Source organism: Heterocephalus glaber, unplaced genomic scaffold (assembly GCF_053883595.1).
Source record: "Heterocephalus glaber isolate CG9 unplaced genomic scaffold, H.glaber_assembly_v1.0 deba00001428, whole genome shotgun sequence".
NCBI lineage: Eukaryota > Metazoa > Chordata > Mammalia > Rodentia > Bathyergidae > Heterocephalus > Heterocephalus glaber.
In genome coordinates this window covers 10344129-10358713 of record NW_028258293.1, presented here as the reverse complement: position 1 = coordinate 10358713, position 14585 = coordinate 10344129, and the positions used below count along the sequence as shown (strand labels likewise).

Below are 14585 nucleotides of genomic sequence, written 5' to 3'. Positions count from 1 at the left end.
TGGACATCACAGCTGATGTGTTGCACTGGCCAGAGCTCCTGGCTGTGTCCCTTGAGCTCCCTCAGGGTAAGGAAGGCTCACTCCGAGGCATCACTGTCCCTGCAAGTTGCGGGCAGGCAGAGCCCCCTCTTGTGGGGAGAGTGGCAGTGGTGTGTGCAGTGGTGTGTGCCTACCGAGCTCGAGCTCCTACTGTCACAGGCACATTCTAAGCCCTTTACTGCTTGGTACCTTAATTCTCACCCAGTGCTCTGAGGGTGAGTACTGTTATCATCTCCCTTGCACGGATAAGGACACTAAGGTTTGTCAGAGAGAACAGGCGACTCACCTAAAGCCCCCAGCCAGGAGGAGGTAATCGAGCCCACTCTCTGGCCGCTGGGCTGTACCCTCTCCCAGTGTGGGTGGAGAGAGACAGGATGCAGCCCATCAGACATGCCGTGTACTAATGTTTAAATATTCAACAGTGTTGTTTACCCAGCAACTCTGCTCCCCAGGTACCTTGGCAAGAGGAGTTTGCTGTGCTGTCACTTGACAAAAGTGCCTTCACTTGAGTACGTTAGGGAGGCAGCTGAAATCGAAGCAGGATTTTAAAACCAAGTCCCTTCCAACGCAGTATCTCCCAAAGGGTCTGATCCTGTTCAGGCGGCTGCTGAGGTCCCTGGCAGTGGCCTCCAGGACCCTGCTGGCTTTTTGGGCCTGGCTACTGCCACAGCACAGGGCTGGCTGCCTTGCTCTGCATTCGAGACCCATTCTGAACTGTAGTTTAATGCAGCCTTTTCTTTTACAGTTCAGAGTGGAGCCTTTGGAAGCTGCTGTACCGCCTGTTCAATAAATGCAGAAAGTAGGGGTATCTTAGGCGTTTGAGGCTTTATATTTTAAACACCTGGAGGCCCTAGGTAACACTAGGAACTAACAACCTGATAAATTCCAGTTTTAAAAAGTGCTGCTATGCTTGAGTTGTAAAAACTCCAGGTGCTGGGATTTCTGGTTTCCAAATGTGCATAGGCTGAGGAGTCTCCCTGTGCCCACATTCACTTGTCTCTACGAGCTATCATTTAGTCTTCTCCTTGCAAAGAAGCGTGCACCTGCCATGTCTTTATATGTGCTCGGTTACTGTGATCTTCCCAGTGAGACTCTGAGGCAGGCAGGAATAGCTGGCAGGACTTTACCATAGCTGAGAAAACCGGCTCAGATGCCCCAACCAAGGAACCATGTGGTATTCCTTAAAAAGCCTGAACCGGAATCTCTAACTGCCAAGTTCATGGTTCATTCATAATAAAAGCTAACATTCTGTGAATGTTGATGATGTATCAGGTATTTTTCATTTACTCCTTCCTCACAACCATAATGGGAGGTATTACTGTTATTCCCATTTAATAGATGGGCCAAATTGAGGCTTATAGAATCTTGTCTAGGGTTGCATAGCTAGTAAATGATGGAGTCTGGATGTGGACCAGATCTGTCTGACCTTTAGAGACCAAACTCAACTCCAAGCCATGTTCACCCTCTCTCTGCCCCTCTTCTCCAACTAATTGCCAATGGACTGATGGAGCCCATCTTTACCAAGTAGGGCAAGCTCCACAAGTGTTAGACACAGCCATGTTTTATGTGAATGGCTTCCCCTGGAGAGCTGACTAGGAGGGAGTGTACTTATGGGAGGTGGGGGAAATGATGTCATTCTGGTCCACTCTAACCTTCAGAGCAGGTATTCCCAACATCAGCACTAGTAGTATTGGGCTGGATTTTCCTTTGTCAATGGGAGTATGTCCATTGTCTTAGAGAATGCGAAGTAATATTCCTTGGCTCTACCCACTAGATGGCAGTCAACATACTACCCTATCCCAGTTGTGAGAATCAGAAATGTCTTCAGATCTTACCACATATCTTCCTGGGTTTTACTGAGGCAAAATACCCGACACCTAGAACTAAAGGAAGAGGTTTATTTTGGCTCACAGTTTGTTCAGTCCACCATGAGCATGGCAGCAGGCATCACAGAGGAGAAACAGTCCATGGCATGGCAGCAGGAAAGAGAGAAAAAGACCAAGGAAAGAGGAGGGGAAGAGATAGACCCTTCCAGGCCGTGCTGTCAGTGACCCACGTCCTCCAATTGGGCTGTGCCTCCCAACGTCACATTTAGCTGTAAACTCATCAGTGACCTAATCCACAGATGAGTATCACACTGCTGTGATCCAATCAGCTCCCCAAAGCCTCATCTGTGAGCTCAGGAGGCTTTGAGGGGACATCTAGATATAAACTATTTCATCAACCCAGGTTGAGAATCACTATTGTGGAGTGTAATTATTATCTTTACCTTTAACTCATCCACTAAAAAATGTGGTTTCTCATGTTGTTTGCATGAGAGGTAGCCTGATCTTAGAAATGGGTGCAGGTGAGTAAAGTTAATAACAAACAGTAGAAGCAGCATGTGATAAATAGTAATTCAGGATCTGGGTGGAGAGGAGGACCTGTGGACCCTGGGAAGAGGGGCTTTGAGCTGGCCCTGCTTGTAATCATTTCTCTTCTTCCTTCCAGGGCCAGGCATTGCATTTGTGGTTTACCCAGAAGCCTTAACCAGGCTGCCCCTCTCTCCATTCTGGGCCATTATCTTTTTCCTGATGCTCCTCACTCTTGGACTTGACACAATGGTGAGCCCCTTCCCCTTCTAGCCCTGTCCCAGGATCCTTCTGAAAACCTCTTTCCTGGGCCCTAGGCCCAGCATTCAGGGAGGGTTAGGCATGCCCGAAGGTCTCCCCTGAGCAGGGTGGGGATGGTGAGCTGTCTGTTTAGGGTTGGGGACAACCCTGCACTTTTGGTGCTCACGTGATGGTACAAAGAAGGCATTGTCTCTCCTTCCTTCCCTCTCTCTGTTCTCTGTGCCAGATTTTAGCCTGCATATATCCCCCTGGCATCATTTTGCCACAGCACATTCTGTGGGGCCGGATAAGGGAGGATACTATGAAGTCAATTTTAGGGAAATTGCTGTGGGGCTGAGACTACTACAAATCATGCTGACAGCACTCAGAGTTTAGTCATTGTGTGGAAAGGGTTTTCCCTCAGGTAGAAGATCAAATGCGAGGTAACTGGAGGAGAGGAGTTTACATCTCATGAATTCAAAATGAAGCTTAAAATGTCCTGATAGATGAGAATAAGTGTGTTCTCTGGGGGCTGGAAGCGTGGTGTCTGACGCTCGCATCCTGCGCGAGTTCTTCTGAATAGCTTTGTGGGTTGCGCCCCAGAAAGGTCTTCTAGACCCAACAAAAGAAAGCCATCCTCAAAACCCAACGTAACACAGACCCAGCTCTCCCTGGTGAGACATCAGAGAGCCCTGTGGGTGGACAGTTTGACTCAGCTGCCTCTTTTCGGACTGTTCCAGTTCGCCACCATCGAGACCATAGTGACGTCCATCTCGGATGAGTTTCCAAAGTACCTCCGCACACACAAGCCCGTCTTTACGCTGGGCTGCTGCATTTGTTTCTTCATCATGGGCTTTCCCATGATCACTCAGGTAAGAGGTGCTGGGCTCGGGCCTTGGGTGGGCCAGGTGGGTGAGAGCCAGTGGCTACCTGTCCCTCTGCCCTTAGCTCTCAGGTCTTATGAGCTTAGCCAAATCATCACCATTTCCATGTCAACAGCACCACTTCATTAGGGATTCTGACCGCAGAGGGAAATATGTCCTCTTGGCCACCAGGGATGCTTCTAGCATCTTTGTAATTGAGATGTAGCCTTCTTGAGCCAACAAGACAGGTGTGTCCTACTTAAAGAAATGGAAAATATAAAGCCCCAAATTTACCAGCTAGACACATTTCCAAGCTATCACTCATCATACGTCAAGCTCTACAGCCACTCGAGTCTCTTCTAGTCCAAGTGTCTCGGTAAATGAGAGTCAGCTCACTTAGTGTGCACATTCCTCTTGCTGTCTCTGTGACCTTGAGCAAATCACTATTCTGGGCCTTAATTTCTTCATCTGTAAAGTGATGGATTTGAATGAATTGGTTTCTGAGCTTTATCTGTTGTAAGGAGATTTAAAGAATAAGGCAGAGAAACATTGGAATGCATGAAGAATGCCTAGCAAGATCTAAAGGCCACATGAAGGGCAATCAAATGCAGATATGAGTGAAAAGCATCATTGCTTGCTTAAACAAAAACAATACATGTTAGCTACTTTCTCATATATGTCTTCAGATGTTGACCTTCATCTTTGAAAAATAAGATGTTAAATCACTTTTCTTGGTTCTTATTCAGTCGATTAACTCAGAGCAGGTCAAGCAACTGCTTTGCTAACCTGGCAAAGTCTCCAGCTTACATACTTGGCCAGGTGAAGGTTATTGCTTTGGGGAAGAGAGGAGATACCTTGAGTCCTTTAGATAGGGAGGTCTGGCTTTAGAAATGGAAGGACAGAGCCCATTTCTAGGGCCCACTTGATGTTGCCTGTGTCTCTCTCCTTAGGGTGGAATCTACATGTTCCAGCTCGTGGACACATACGCTGCCTCCTATGCCCTTGTCATCATTGCCATCTTTGAGCTTGTGGGGATCTCCTATGTGTATGGTAAGGGAGTCACTAGGTGAGGCAGAGCCACTCCTGGCAAGCAGAGGTCCTATATCAGCAAGACAATGATGGGATTAAAATTGCACCTTCCAAGCTTGCCTCAGAGCCACCATGATCCAGACTTCACAGAGAGGCCAAATGTGACTGATGGTGATACTCAGAGATCTCTAGGAACTGGCCTTGGTATGATCTGGCAGGTGAATAGTTAATGTCTGGGGACAGGGGCTGGCTACAGGAGGAGGTGCTGCCTTGCAGGTGTGAAATTAGATCTTGGTCTTGGTAGCTACCAAGTCTGTGTAGCCTGAAGTATGGTGTGGCCTTGCCACGGTTCCTGGATGCTTTAGTGAGGGCAGAGACTACTTAGCTCACAGCCTGAGAAAGTTGTCTTCTTACCAGTGGAGCTTGTGGTGCAGTATCTCAGACTCAGCTTGGCCAGGAATGAACTTCCAGCTCCTTTATGGTTTACCTTCCCACCATTACCATAGCAACCTGCATCCCATAATCAGGGCCACTGTTATCAAGAACAGGCACACTGAGCCAGCAGATGTCATCTTTGCCCTTTCTGTGAAGGTGTTTGTCCTTCGGGTTTCAACAGGTCTCCTGGTCCTTGTGTGTGGAGCCAGTCAGCACCAGGAAAGCCTATTTGATTCTCGGCACTGTTTTCTTTTTGCCTGGAAGTCTGCTGAGAAGTGTGTCTAGACTCAGGGCTCCCTAATATAGATAAAGCCACCATAGCAAACATGGGAGTGTGTGAAAATTTTCAGTTCAGAATATCTAACTGTATTTCAAACTCAAAAAGAGATAGTTATGTGCTCTAAACTTAAAAGCAGTGTATCACTTGGAGTGCAGCAGGTGAGTACCCTCAGATGCATCATCTAGATCCAAAGGAAGAGCAGTCCAGGCTGGATTTATCTGCAGAGCTCTGCTCTTTAAAATGGGAGCCCAGGTTAACTTCCATGTGTCTTTGATATGAACATCTTGCTTTTTTGGGGGGGTTACTGGGGATCGAACTCAGGTCCTTATGCTTTTGAGGCAAGCGTCAGAACCACTGAGCTAAATCCCCAGCCCATCTTGCTTTTAATCTAATTGATAGCTTCCCACCCAACAGCTGCTCAACAGCTTCTTGCTTTCTTTGAAAACACATAAAAAAGATGGAGGAGGATGCACAGGCATCAAGATAAGAAAAGGAAATCTGTCATGTCAAAGATGAGTACCTCAGAAACAGCAAGATCCTGCAGTCATTTTTGGGTGTTGGTTGCAGGTGAAATTTTCTCAGCCTAGAGATCACATCTCCACTTCAGGGAGAGTTTAGTTCCTGGCAAGAGGAGTGGGCTGACATGCCAGCTGTCCTGATGAGATCAAAGCCCAAGCTGCCAATATTTTTGACTGTTAAGACAGCCGGTACCCCGCAGTGATGCTAGGATTGAAGATCTGGTGTCAGAGGGACGGTGACGCTTCAAAGTGCTTTTTACCTGAGCAGAATGGCAGAAACCCAGCGAGATCCACAATGCTGAGTCTTACCTTTTTACCCAGATAACAAAACGAAGGCAAGACGAGGCCTCTGAGAACCTCCTTTGGAAATTCAGCCCCGGCAGGTCCCCATACAAGCTGAGGTTACCACATGGTCCGTGGGAAAGTCAGGATAGCACTTTCTTTGGAGCAGTAGCCCATGTGCAGACAATTACCACATTTACCTCTTCCTTTAGCTGTCTCCTAACTTTGAAGTGCCACAGAAAGGACATTTCCACACACACTCCATTCCTGTAAAACAGGCCCATTCGGTGTGGTTTAAAAGCATCATTAAAATGGAAACCTTTCAATATCTCTGTTTTTAAACCATAAATAGCTTTCTCCTTCCTCCTTCATATATATCTGGTTCTAGAGCTCTTGGTTTGAAAGGAATAAATAAATTCTGAGTGCTTCAGCCCCGGAGCTTTGCTAAATTTATTGGGGACAGGAAACTCTCTGCTCCCTAAGGGTGCTGGTGTTAGGTCAGCTTTCAAAATCCTAACAGCATCAGGCTAGACCCAGATCTAGATAGAGTGTGAAGAAGTAAATCTCAGAAAGAAACAGAGATTGGCTAACAGAGTTGTTAGAGATGAAAAAAGAGCCTGAACAAATATGTGAATTGTATTCCTGGGGTCAGAGCTTTCTTTAGGCACCAAATCAGTAGAAGGTTAGCATAAGGCACTTGAACACAAACCTTTTCAAAGAATGAAAACAAACCTGATTGATTTGGTGTATTGTCTTCCTGGCTGCAGAATTTCAGAAATAAGCAAGCGAGTTGTAGGGATTTGTGCTTTCTACTTATTTCTAATAATCTCTAGAGTACTGAGGATGCCATTCTACTGTCTAATATATGGTGGGTATAGTTTTCAGGTTCTATGTTTAGATTGAAATAATTGATTAAAGTTCTCAAGCCAGCACCACTTAAAGGCTAATCACCAGCCAGGTTGGAGATCTTCAGGTTTCAAGTGCCATTTATCAACTTTTACTAAAGTAGAATCACTATGAAAAAGTGATTTGCATGTTCCTAGGAGCCAGTCTGGAGACTTTCTAGCTCGAGGAGTGATGTGATGGAATAGCCCCGCCCAGGTGTCTTGCCTGTTAGCTCCTCTCCTTCATGAGACAGTCTTGGTCTGATTTCCATGTCAGTCTCACCCCTGGACTGTCTACCTGCCCACACCTGGTATGGGGTGTTAGATTCCTGCCAGGCCATGGCTTTTACAAGATGAAATAAGTCTGCCTTCAGTTCTTGTTTCTCATCCTCCTGGCTACACTCAGATTTTTAAAGTACCAAATAAAATGAAAATAAGCCAACAATAAACAACCCCCCCCCCCAGAACTCTACAGATCCATCAATTTTCACTGATGTTTTTGGCTGAAATGGTGGTGTGTACACCTCCCACTTTAGGATGTAGAGTTCCCAAGCTCTATTTGCTGGGACTCAGTAAACACTAACAAGAGACTTTAGTCCATTTATAACTCATGCAAGTAAATGTGTGTGAGTAAATGGAAAGGTATTTATGAAGTGCTTACTGTGTGCTCTGTGTGCTCCTATCAAAACAGGGAGGAGAAGGATAATTTCCTGCATTCATGGAGATTGTCAACTAGCTACCAAAGAAGAAAAAACATGCCTAAGATACAGAGAAGAGCATTAATGCTAAATGTGGCTCCCTGGCTGGAAGCTCCTGTGCTGCCCAGAGCTAAAGCAGGGCCTGTATAGTCAGGGAAACCTTGAGAAGGTGGCATTTCAGAGACAAATAATATAAAAGGAATGAACATTGAGACTTAGGGCATGTTAAGCTGAATTCCCAACCGAGGAGGGAAGACCTAGTTCACAAAGAAGGCTTTGGGTCTCAGGGATGGGATTTCACTTTAACCCTAAAAGAATAACCTGTACATAGGTACACATGGGACTGAGATGTAATTTGCAGGACCTAACACAAAACAAAAATGTGGAATCTCCTGTTAAAAATTTAAGAATTCCCAGGCAGTGGGAGGAGGTCATTAAATTTGGTGCAGTATCCTTCTGGGCAGAGGCCCCGTGCATCTACACAACTCAAGTGCCAGGACCCCCCAGCCCCACCTGAGCAGCCCCCACCCCAGATTCTGTCCCCACGAGGGCAGGGTGTGATTTACAAAGGCAGAAACCCCTGAGTTGCACAGGGGAAGTGATAGGTCAGTTAAAGCAAGTCCTTGACTGCCCAGTTCCAGATGCTTGGCTGTGTGTGGTTGTTATGGAGACTGACTTCTGAATCTCACTTCTGTTTACTGAGTCTAGACCAGCAGCCACGAGTTCACCACCTTCCTCCAGTCCCCTGTTTTTCTGCTAATTCAGACTAATCATGGAGAAACAGCTGCTCAGATCCCTTCTGGGACCTGACCACTTGCTGTCTTACCCTCCAGACTCAAAGTCGTGCAGCACACAGATCTCTCCCACATGCTCAAGGCTCCCTGAACAGTTTGCTTGTTATAAGTTAGGACTTGAAGGCCAGATGGACCTGGATCAGCAGAACATAGCAGGCAGGGAAAGCCCTCTGAACAAAGGTCCAAGGTGAAGATGGCCTTAGACACAGTAAGGACTCAGGTGGGGACTTGGTTATGAGCCAGGGCACCTGAAGGCTGGGCTGGATGGGCCCTGGAGGGAGGCAGAGGCTGGGGTTACTGAGAGCTTGCCTTAGCAGTGGGCACAGAGGAGGAGAGTCACCTGGTGGCCCCCAGCTGGTGCCCCTAGGCTGCATCTGCAGGGCAGCCTACAAATTGGCAGAACAGACGGCAGTCGTTGGACCTGGAGCTGTCTGAGGCAGAGATCAGGTGTCCACATCCCCCATGGGAGGCCCAAGGAGGAGGCTGACTTTCTGGGTCTGCAGTGGCCCCAGGACCCAAGCTTTCACTCTCAGTCCTGAGACTGCGCTTCTGCTCCAAGGTGCCTCTTGCTGCACACTGAGCGCCCCTTGTCCTCCCTTCCCACAGCTGGGAGTGCCACTCCTTTCCTCTCTGGAGAAGCTTGGGCATGTTGCCATGGTCTTCCTCTGAGAGGAGGTTGCTAGTTGTCTTCCTCAGGTCTGGCCCCAACCCTGTCACATCAGTGACCCAGTCAAGCCACATGTCACCATCTCTCGGGGATGGTTTACTGGGGAGGAAGAACAGGTAATAGGATTGATGCTAAGTGCAGAAGTTTCGAGAATCTTCTCTCTCTCTCTCTCAACTGAGGCCTGCTTTCAGTGATTTGTGTGATTTTGAGGGCCTCAACTTTGACTTCTGTTTCTTTGCTTCTCTCCCCTCACTTAACGTTTATGGGCCGTAGCATCCAGAAGTCACTCAACTGAGAGTGCTTGATAAAACCCTAAAGGAAGCAAACAAACCAACCCAAAGTTGGTAAAGTTCATGGTTGAAAGCATGACCTGTGTACCCAAGGGAGCAACCTGGAGCCTCTGCACCCTGAGGAGATCCCAAGCACTCACTGGGCCCAGTCTTGTCAATAAACCAACGAAGCTCAGAGAGGGGAAAGGCCTTCCCCAAGTTCATACCGTGCATTCGATCCAGCACTGGGGTCCAGTTCTCAGATCCCAGCCCCTGGTCTAGTGGTGTCCCCTGCACCATGATCAGACTTGCCCTTAAGTAGAGCAGGAGACTCAGCTGCAGGCATTGCTTTGGGTGTTCTCAGAAGTCTCCTCGCCCAGGCTGTGCTCTGCGATGGCTTCTGTCCTGGACATCCAGAGGTTCAGTGATGGGGGCTCGCTGATGTTCTGGTCTGAGCCTGACAGGAAATGGAAGCAAATCCAAGGAACTGAGGGCCATAAATGATCCCAGCTTCATGATTTTGATGGCTAGAGTGGCCTTTTTCTGCTAAACTTTACAATTGAAGTATAACATACATAGGAGAAGCCACACTTATTTTAAAAATTATAAACATATTTCTTTGTTTCATTGGCTACTAACAAGTTATAGTTGTGTAGATGTATGGGATGCAGTGTGATACAATGGTGTATGTGTACAATGTGGAATACTGAATCAAGCTAATTGATGGATCCATCACCTCAAATACTTAGCATTTTCGCTCTAGCCTTGTACCCCTTACTCAGCATCACCCGTTACCCCATCCCTTAGCCTCTGGCTGCCATCAGTCTGCTCTCTGCTCCTATGAGTTCCATTTTTAAAGATTCCATGTGTAAATGAGGTCAAGTAGTATTTGCCTTTCTGTGCCTGGCTTATTTCATGTAGCGTAATGTCCTCCAGTTCTACTCAAGTGGCTGCATATGACTTAATTCCCCTCTTTTTAAGGGCTAAATATTATCATATATGTGTGTGTGTGTGTGTGTGTGTGAGTGTGACATTTCCTTTATTCACTCATCGATGGAGATGTTCAGGTCTGTTGTGAGTCATGCTGCAGTAAACATGGGAGTGCAGGTGTTGCTCTGACATGCTGCTTTCAAATCCTTTCACTGAATCCCCAGGAGTAGGATTGCTGGATCCTGCGGTAACTTTATTTTTAATGTTTTTGAGTAGCCTCTGGAAGGTTTTCCACAATGGCTGTACTAATTATATTTCCACCAAGAGTGAGTGCGCTAGGACTTCCTTTCTCCACAAGGGCACACATCTTGAAGGTACAGCTGGATGGATTCTCAGAACTGCTGAGTACAAAGGAACTTGAACTTGGGAACGTCTAGGATCTGTTCAGCGTTATCGACCCCACAGCTCTGCGAAGGCCGCACTCCTAACAAGCTCGGGAAGGAATGCAGGAAACCATTCAATTCTAAGACATTGCTCAGTGGCTTTTCCCTTCAAGGAGTGGTTTGAAAACCTTTCTGAACCAAGAGCGTGTAGGGAGGGCGGCTATGTGGGCCAGGACAATAACTCTCTTCTTTGTCTTTTACTAATTTTTTTTGGTACCGGGGATCAAACTCTGGTCCTTGCGCTTGCACAGCCACTGAGCTAAGTCTCTGGCCATTCTTTGTCTTTTACTCAAGTGATGTCACTGAGTGACTAAGAAGACAGCCATCCTTTGGTTGATGGTTGAGACAAACCGAGTGACAGCCACTTGGAATTTGTTGTTTTTCCCCATCATGATCGATCCTCTTACACAGAGCAAAGATAAATGGATTTGCTGGGAAAGTGGTCTTGGGAGGATGAGGGACAGACAACCAACATACAGTGATTTTTGCTCTAAACCCTGAGACTTTGTAAGACACTCTATATCGACCACAGGCCTAATTGGTTTTGCCAGACTTGTCCCTAAGTGCATGAGGCCACCTCAGAAAACAGCCACATAAATGGACATTCCAGGCTGTGGCAGTGCCGACACACCTGGGCTGGAACTGAGCTTTTTATATGTCACTGTGGTCTGACGTCTTTCCACCTCACCGCAGGGAGTATTTAATATCTATTCAAATGTTTGGTTTGTCCTGATCTTTCTGGCAACAGGTCATGTGTCTGATGATTCTCTGCATCATAGAGGTCAAGTTGACAGCAGACTGGGGCCATCCCCAGCCAACAGTGCTGGGGAGAGGGACTCTCGTGCCGGCCCCTCCTCACCCGGGGGCTCGGCACCTCATACTTCCTCTCTGCTTCTTTATTTACAGGCTTGCAAAGATTCTGTGAAGACATAGAGATGATGATTGGATTCCAGCCCAACATTTTCTGGAAAATCTGCTGGGCGTTTGTAACCCCAACCATTCTAACTGTAAGGGCTGCGTGCTTTTTCACGCGGCTAGCGCTTTGCATGTATATGTGATAATTATGTTTGAAGGTGTCTGTGCTACTGTCTGGACCTGGGAAGCAGGTGGAATAGGTATTATTCTTGTCTTTCAGGCAAGGAAACTGACATTTGCCTAAAGGTATCCAGCTGGTCAGGTGCAGAGCTGCGATTAATGCGTGGGCGTTTGGAGTACCCCTTGGAGGATTTCCCATTATATGCATCTGCCTTGTGATCTGGCTGCAAATAGCAGTCACAGCCAGCATGCGCCATGTGCTAACATGTTCCAGGCTCTGTTCAAGGGGCTCCATCTGTCTCCCTTGGCAGCTCTGTCTTAGTCACTTTCCTGTCACTGGGACACCATACCTGACTCCCACAACTTAAAAGAGCAAAGGTTGATTTGGCTCATGGCTTTTGGAGCATTTTCTGTATGTCAGCCGGCTCCAGGGCAGGAAGGGCATGGTGAGAGGGTCTGATAGAGAAGAGTTGCTCGCATCATGGCGGCCGGAAGCCGAGAGAGAAGGGAGAGGCTGGGGAGGGCAGGAACCCTTCCAGGTCACGCCCCCAGTGGCTTGCCTCTTCCAAGCCCACTCTACCTCCCAACAGTGAGCCAGCTCTGAATCCTTTAGTGGATGAGCCCACTGATGAGCACAGCGCCCCCATGATCCACTCAACCTCTGAACTCGTGAGGACTTGGGGCACATTCTGATCTAAACCGTAGCAGACTCTATGGGGCAGGCATTGTAATTCACTCCACACTGCAGATGAGGAAGCTAACGCCCAGAGGTAGAGTGATTTGCCCGGCATTGTCGACTTAGCAACAGCCTGGATTCGAACCCAGGCAGAGCGGCTCCAGAACTCATGCTCCCAACCGCTCGTCAGTGCAGCTGCTCTGCAACTAAGATAGCTGTAGCCTGCCTGCTTCTTTCCTGCTGTGGGCTTCTTATGGGTGTCACGTGGGCAAATCCCAAGGAAGTTGTAACCTCTGATCGACCCAGTAGGTGGCAGCAGAAACTAGGTTAAGACCTTCCGTTTTAGTTTAGGATTTATGCTTAGTTTAAGAAACAAGACCAACAAAATACTATTATTATGTGCCCTAAACACGTATTATTCTTTTAGAAAGGAAACACGACAAGGACACAATCTTTTTGGAGATGGGGAAGGAGATCAAGGGAAAGGTGGAGGGATAAAGAAATTTTAAAATGATGATCAAAATATAGGGTGAATGCTTAAATTTAAATAAAAAACTTATTAAGGCAAAAGACACATTGCCGAGAATGATAAGGGACATGTGTTTGAAGCGAGGGAGAGCATTTTGAATATTTTGAGGAGAAATAATGTCAGTATGTCTTTTACTGATACATTTTTAAAATATTTGCTGTCTTTTGATTATGCTTCTCAAAATGAATGTAATTATGCATCATAAATATATACCAGTAAAATATTTTAAAAAAAAACCCAAGACACAATGGATGAAAATACAATTGCAAAGAAAATCCTTCCTCCCTTCCTTTTTCTTTCTTTCTGTCACGGAGTGAGTTTTAATCAAAATGCCCCAATTTCTTTCTGAAAAGCTAGAGGTTATGACAAGAGAGCATCTCAGCACTCTTCTCTCCCTGCATTGACAGCCATGTCACACTCGTATATGCGGCTGGGGTTTGTCTGAAAAGTCCCACCAGATTTGGGGCATGAGAGTTGAAAAGGACTGAGCCGGGCCATCCACCAGCTGAGCTCAGGGCTAAAGCGTGTATGAGGAACTGGGGCTCCCTGCTGGCAGGCAGCAGAGCCCCCTGGGGTGCCTACCAGTGTTCTCTGTCTCTGCCCAGCTCTGCTGTTTACCCCGTTACTGCTCCTAGTGATTTACTCTTGGATGAGTCCAAGTTAGAATTTCTTCTAGTTTCTGCCTTCCTTTTCCTACTGTCCTAGAAGAGATTACGCCCGAGAGAAGTTTGCTGTATTCTGCAGAAGCGTATCACCCAGTCATAAGCAGCGCTGCTCTGTGTTGAGGTTCCTTATGAGGGAGGCACTTGAAGGACATTGTCTCTAAAGTTCATGAGCACTCTTTCTGCTGGGTGATGCGCTCCCCATTGTATAGATGTGCTCAGAGGCTTGGAGAGGTCACAGCCAGCAACTGAGTCCAGAGATGTCTAGGCTTCCAGCCCACGTCCTAAGCCCACGCTATCATTTCCAAGTGGAGTTAGTTCCATCTTCTTGGATTGAAATTGTTCTAGTCCTTATGAGCAGAATGTTAGAAAAGAGGAATCCTGGAGACTCACTGTGCTTTTTGAGGAAGTTCTTCCACTGTGCTGTGTTTTTACTTGATTTCAATGAGAAAACTCATGTTAGAAAGTTGTAGAGTGCCTGGGGAAGTATATTGAACCAGTTCCATTATCAATTCCATTATCATCACCAACCTGTGAATTTCCAGCACCTTCTTTGGCTGCCATTCACCCAGAGGTCAGAGTGGGTCTGACTACCATCAGGCTACATTACCATCACTCATGGTCAAGCCCACCAGAGGACAGGGATTTATCACAGCTGACTTGGCAGGGGGAACAAGGTTAGCAAAGAACAAATTTGTGTCCCTAAGTTTGATGTGATATTTGTGCAACTAGAAATGGGTATCAAAGAACCAAACCCAATGCTTATGTTTTGCCATTTGCCCTTCTGTAAAGTGGATATTTGTCATGTGTTGGAACAGCCTAAGATTATGGGTTTAAATTGCTTCAGAGCCCCTGAAATAAAATTGATCATTTTTATATGTGCCTTCATGGATTTATAGAGCTATAAATATTCCCCACAAAATTATTATATACATAGTCAGATCACGTTACTAAGTTATGC

At 46.7% G+C, this 14585-nt stretch overlaps 1 protein-coding gene across 2 annotated transcripts in view; it reads left to right on the top strand.

Moving 5' to 3' along the window:
• The window catches only part of Slc6a5 (solute carrier family 6 member 5), a 56857-nt gene that overhangs the window by 33806 nt on the left and 8466 nt on the right, over positions 1-14585 (top strand). For both annotated transcript variants that reach the window (XM_004851558.4, XM_087211544.1), the window contains exons 11-14: positions 2530-2642; positions 3371-3502; positions 4444-4543; positions 11629-11729. In XM_004851558.4, the coding sequence (XP_004851615.1) occupies positions 2530-2642; positions 3371-3502; positions 4444-4543; positions 11629-11729 (446 nt within the window). The remainder of the gene's footprint in view (positions 1-2529; positions 2643-3370; positions 3503-4443; positions 4544-11628; positions 11730-14585) is intronic.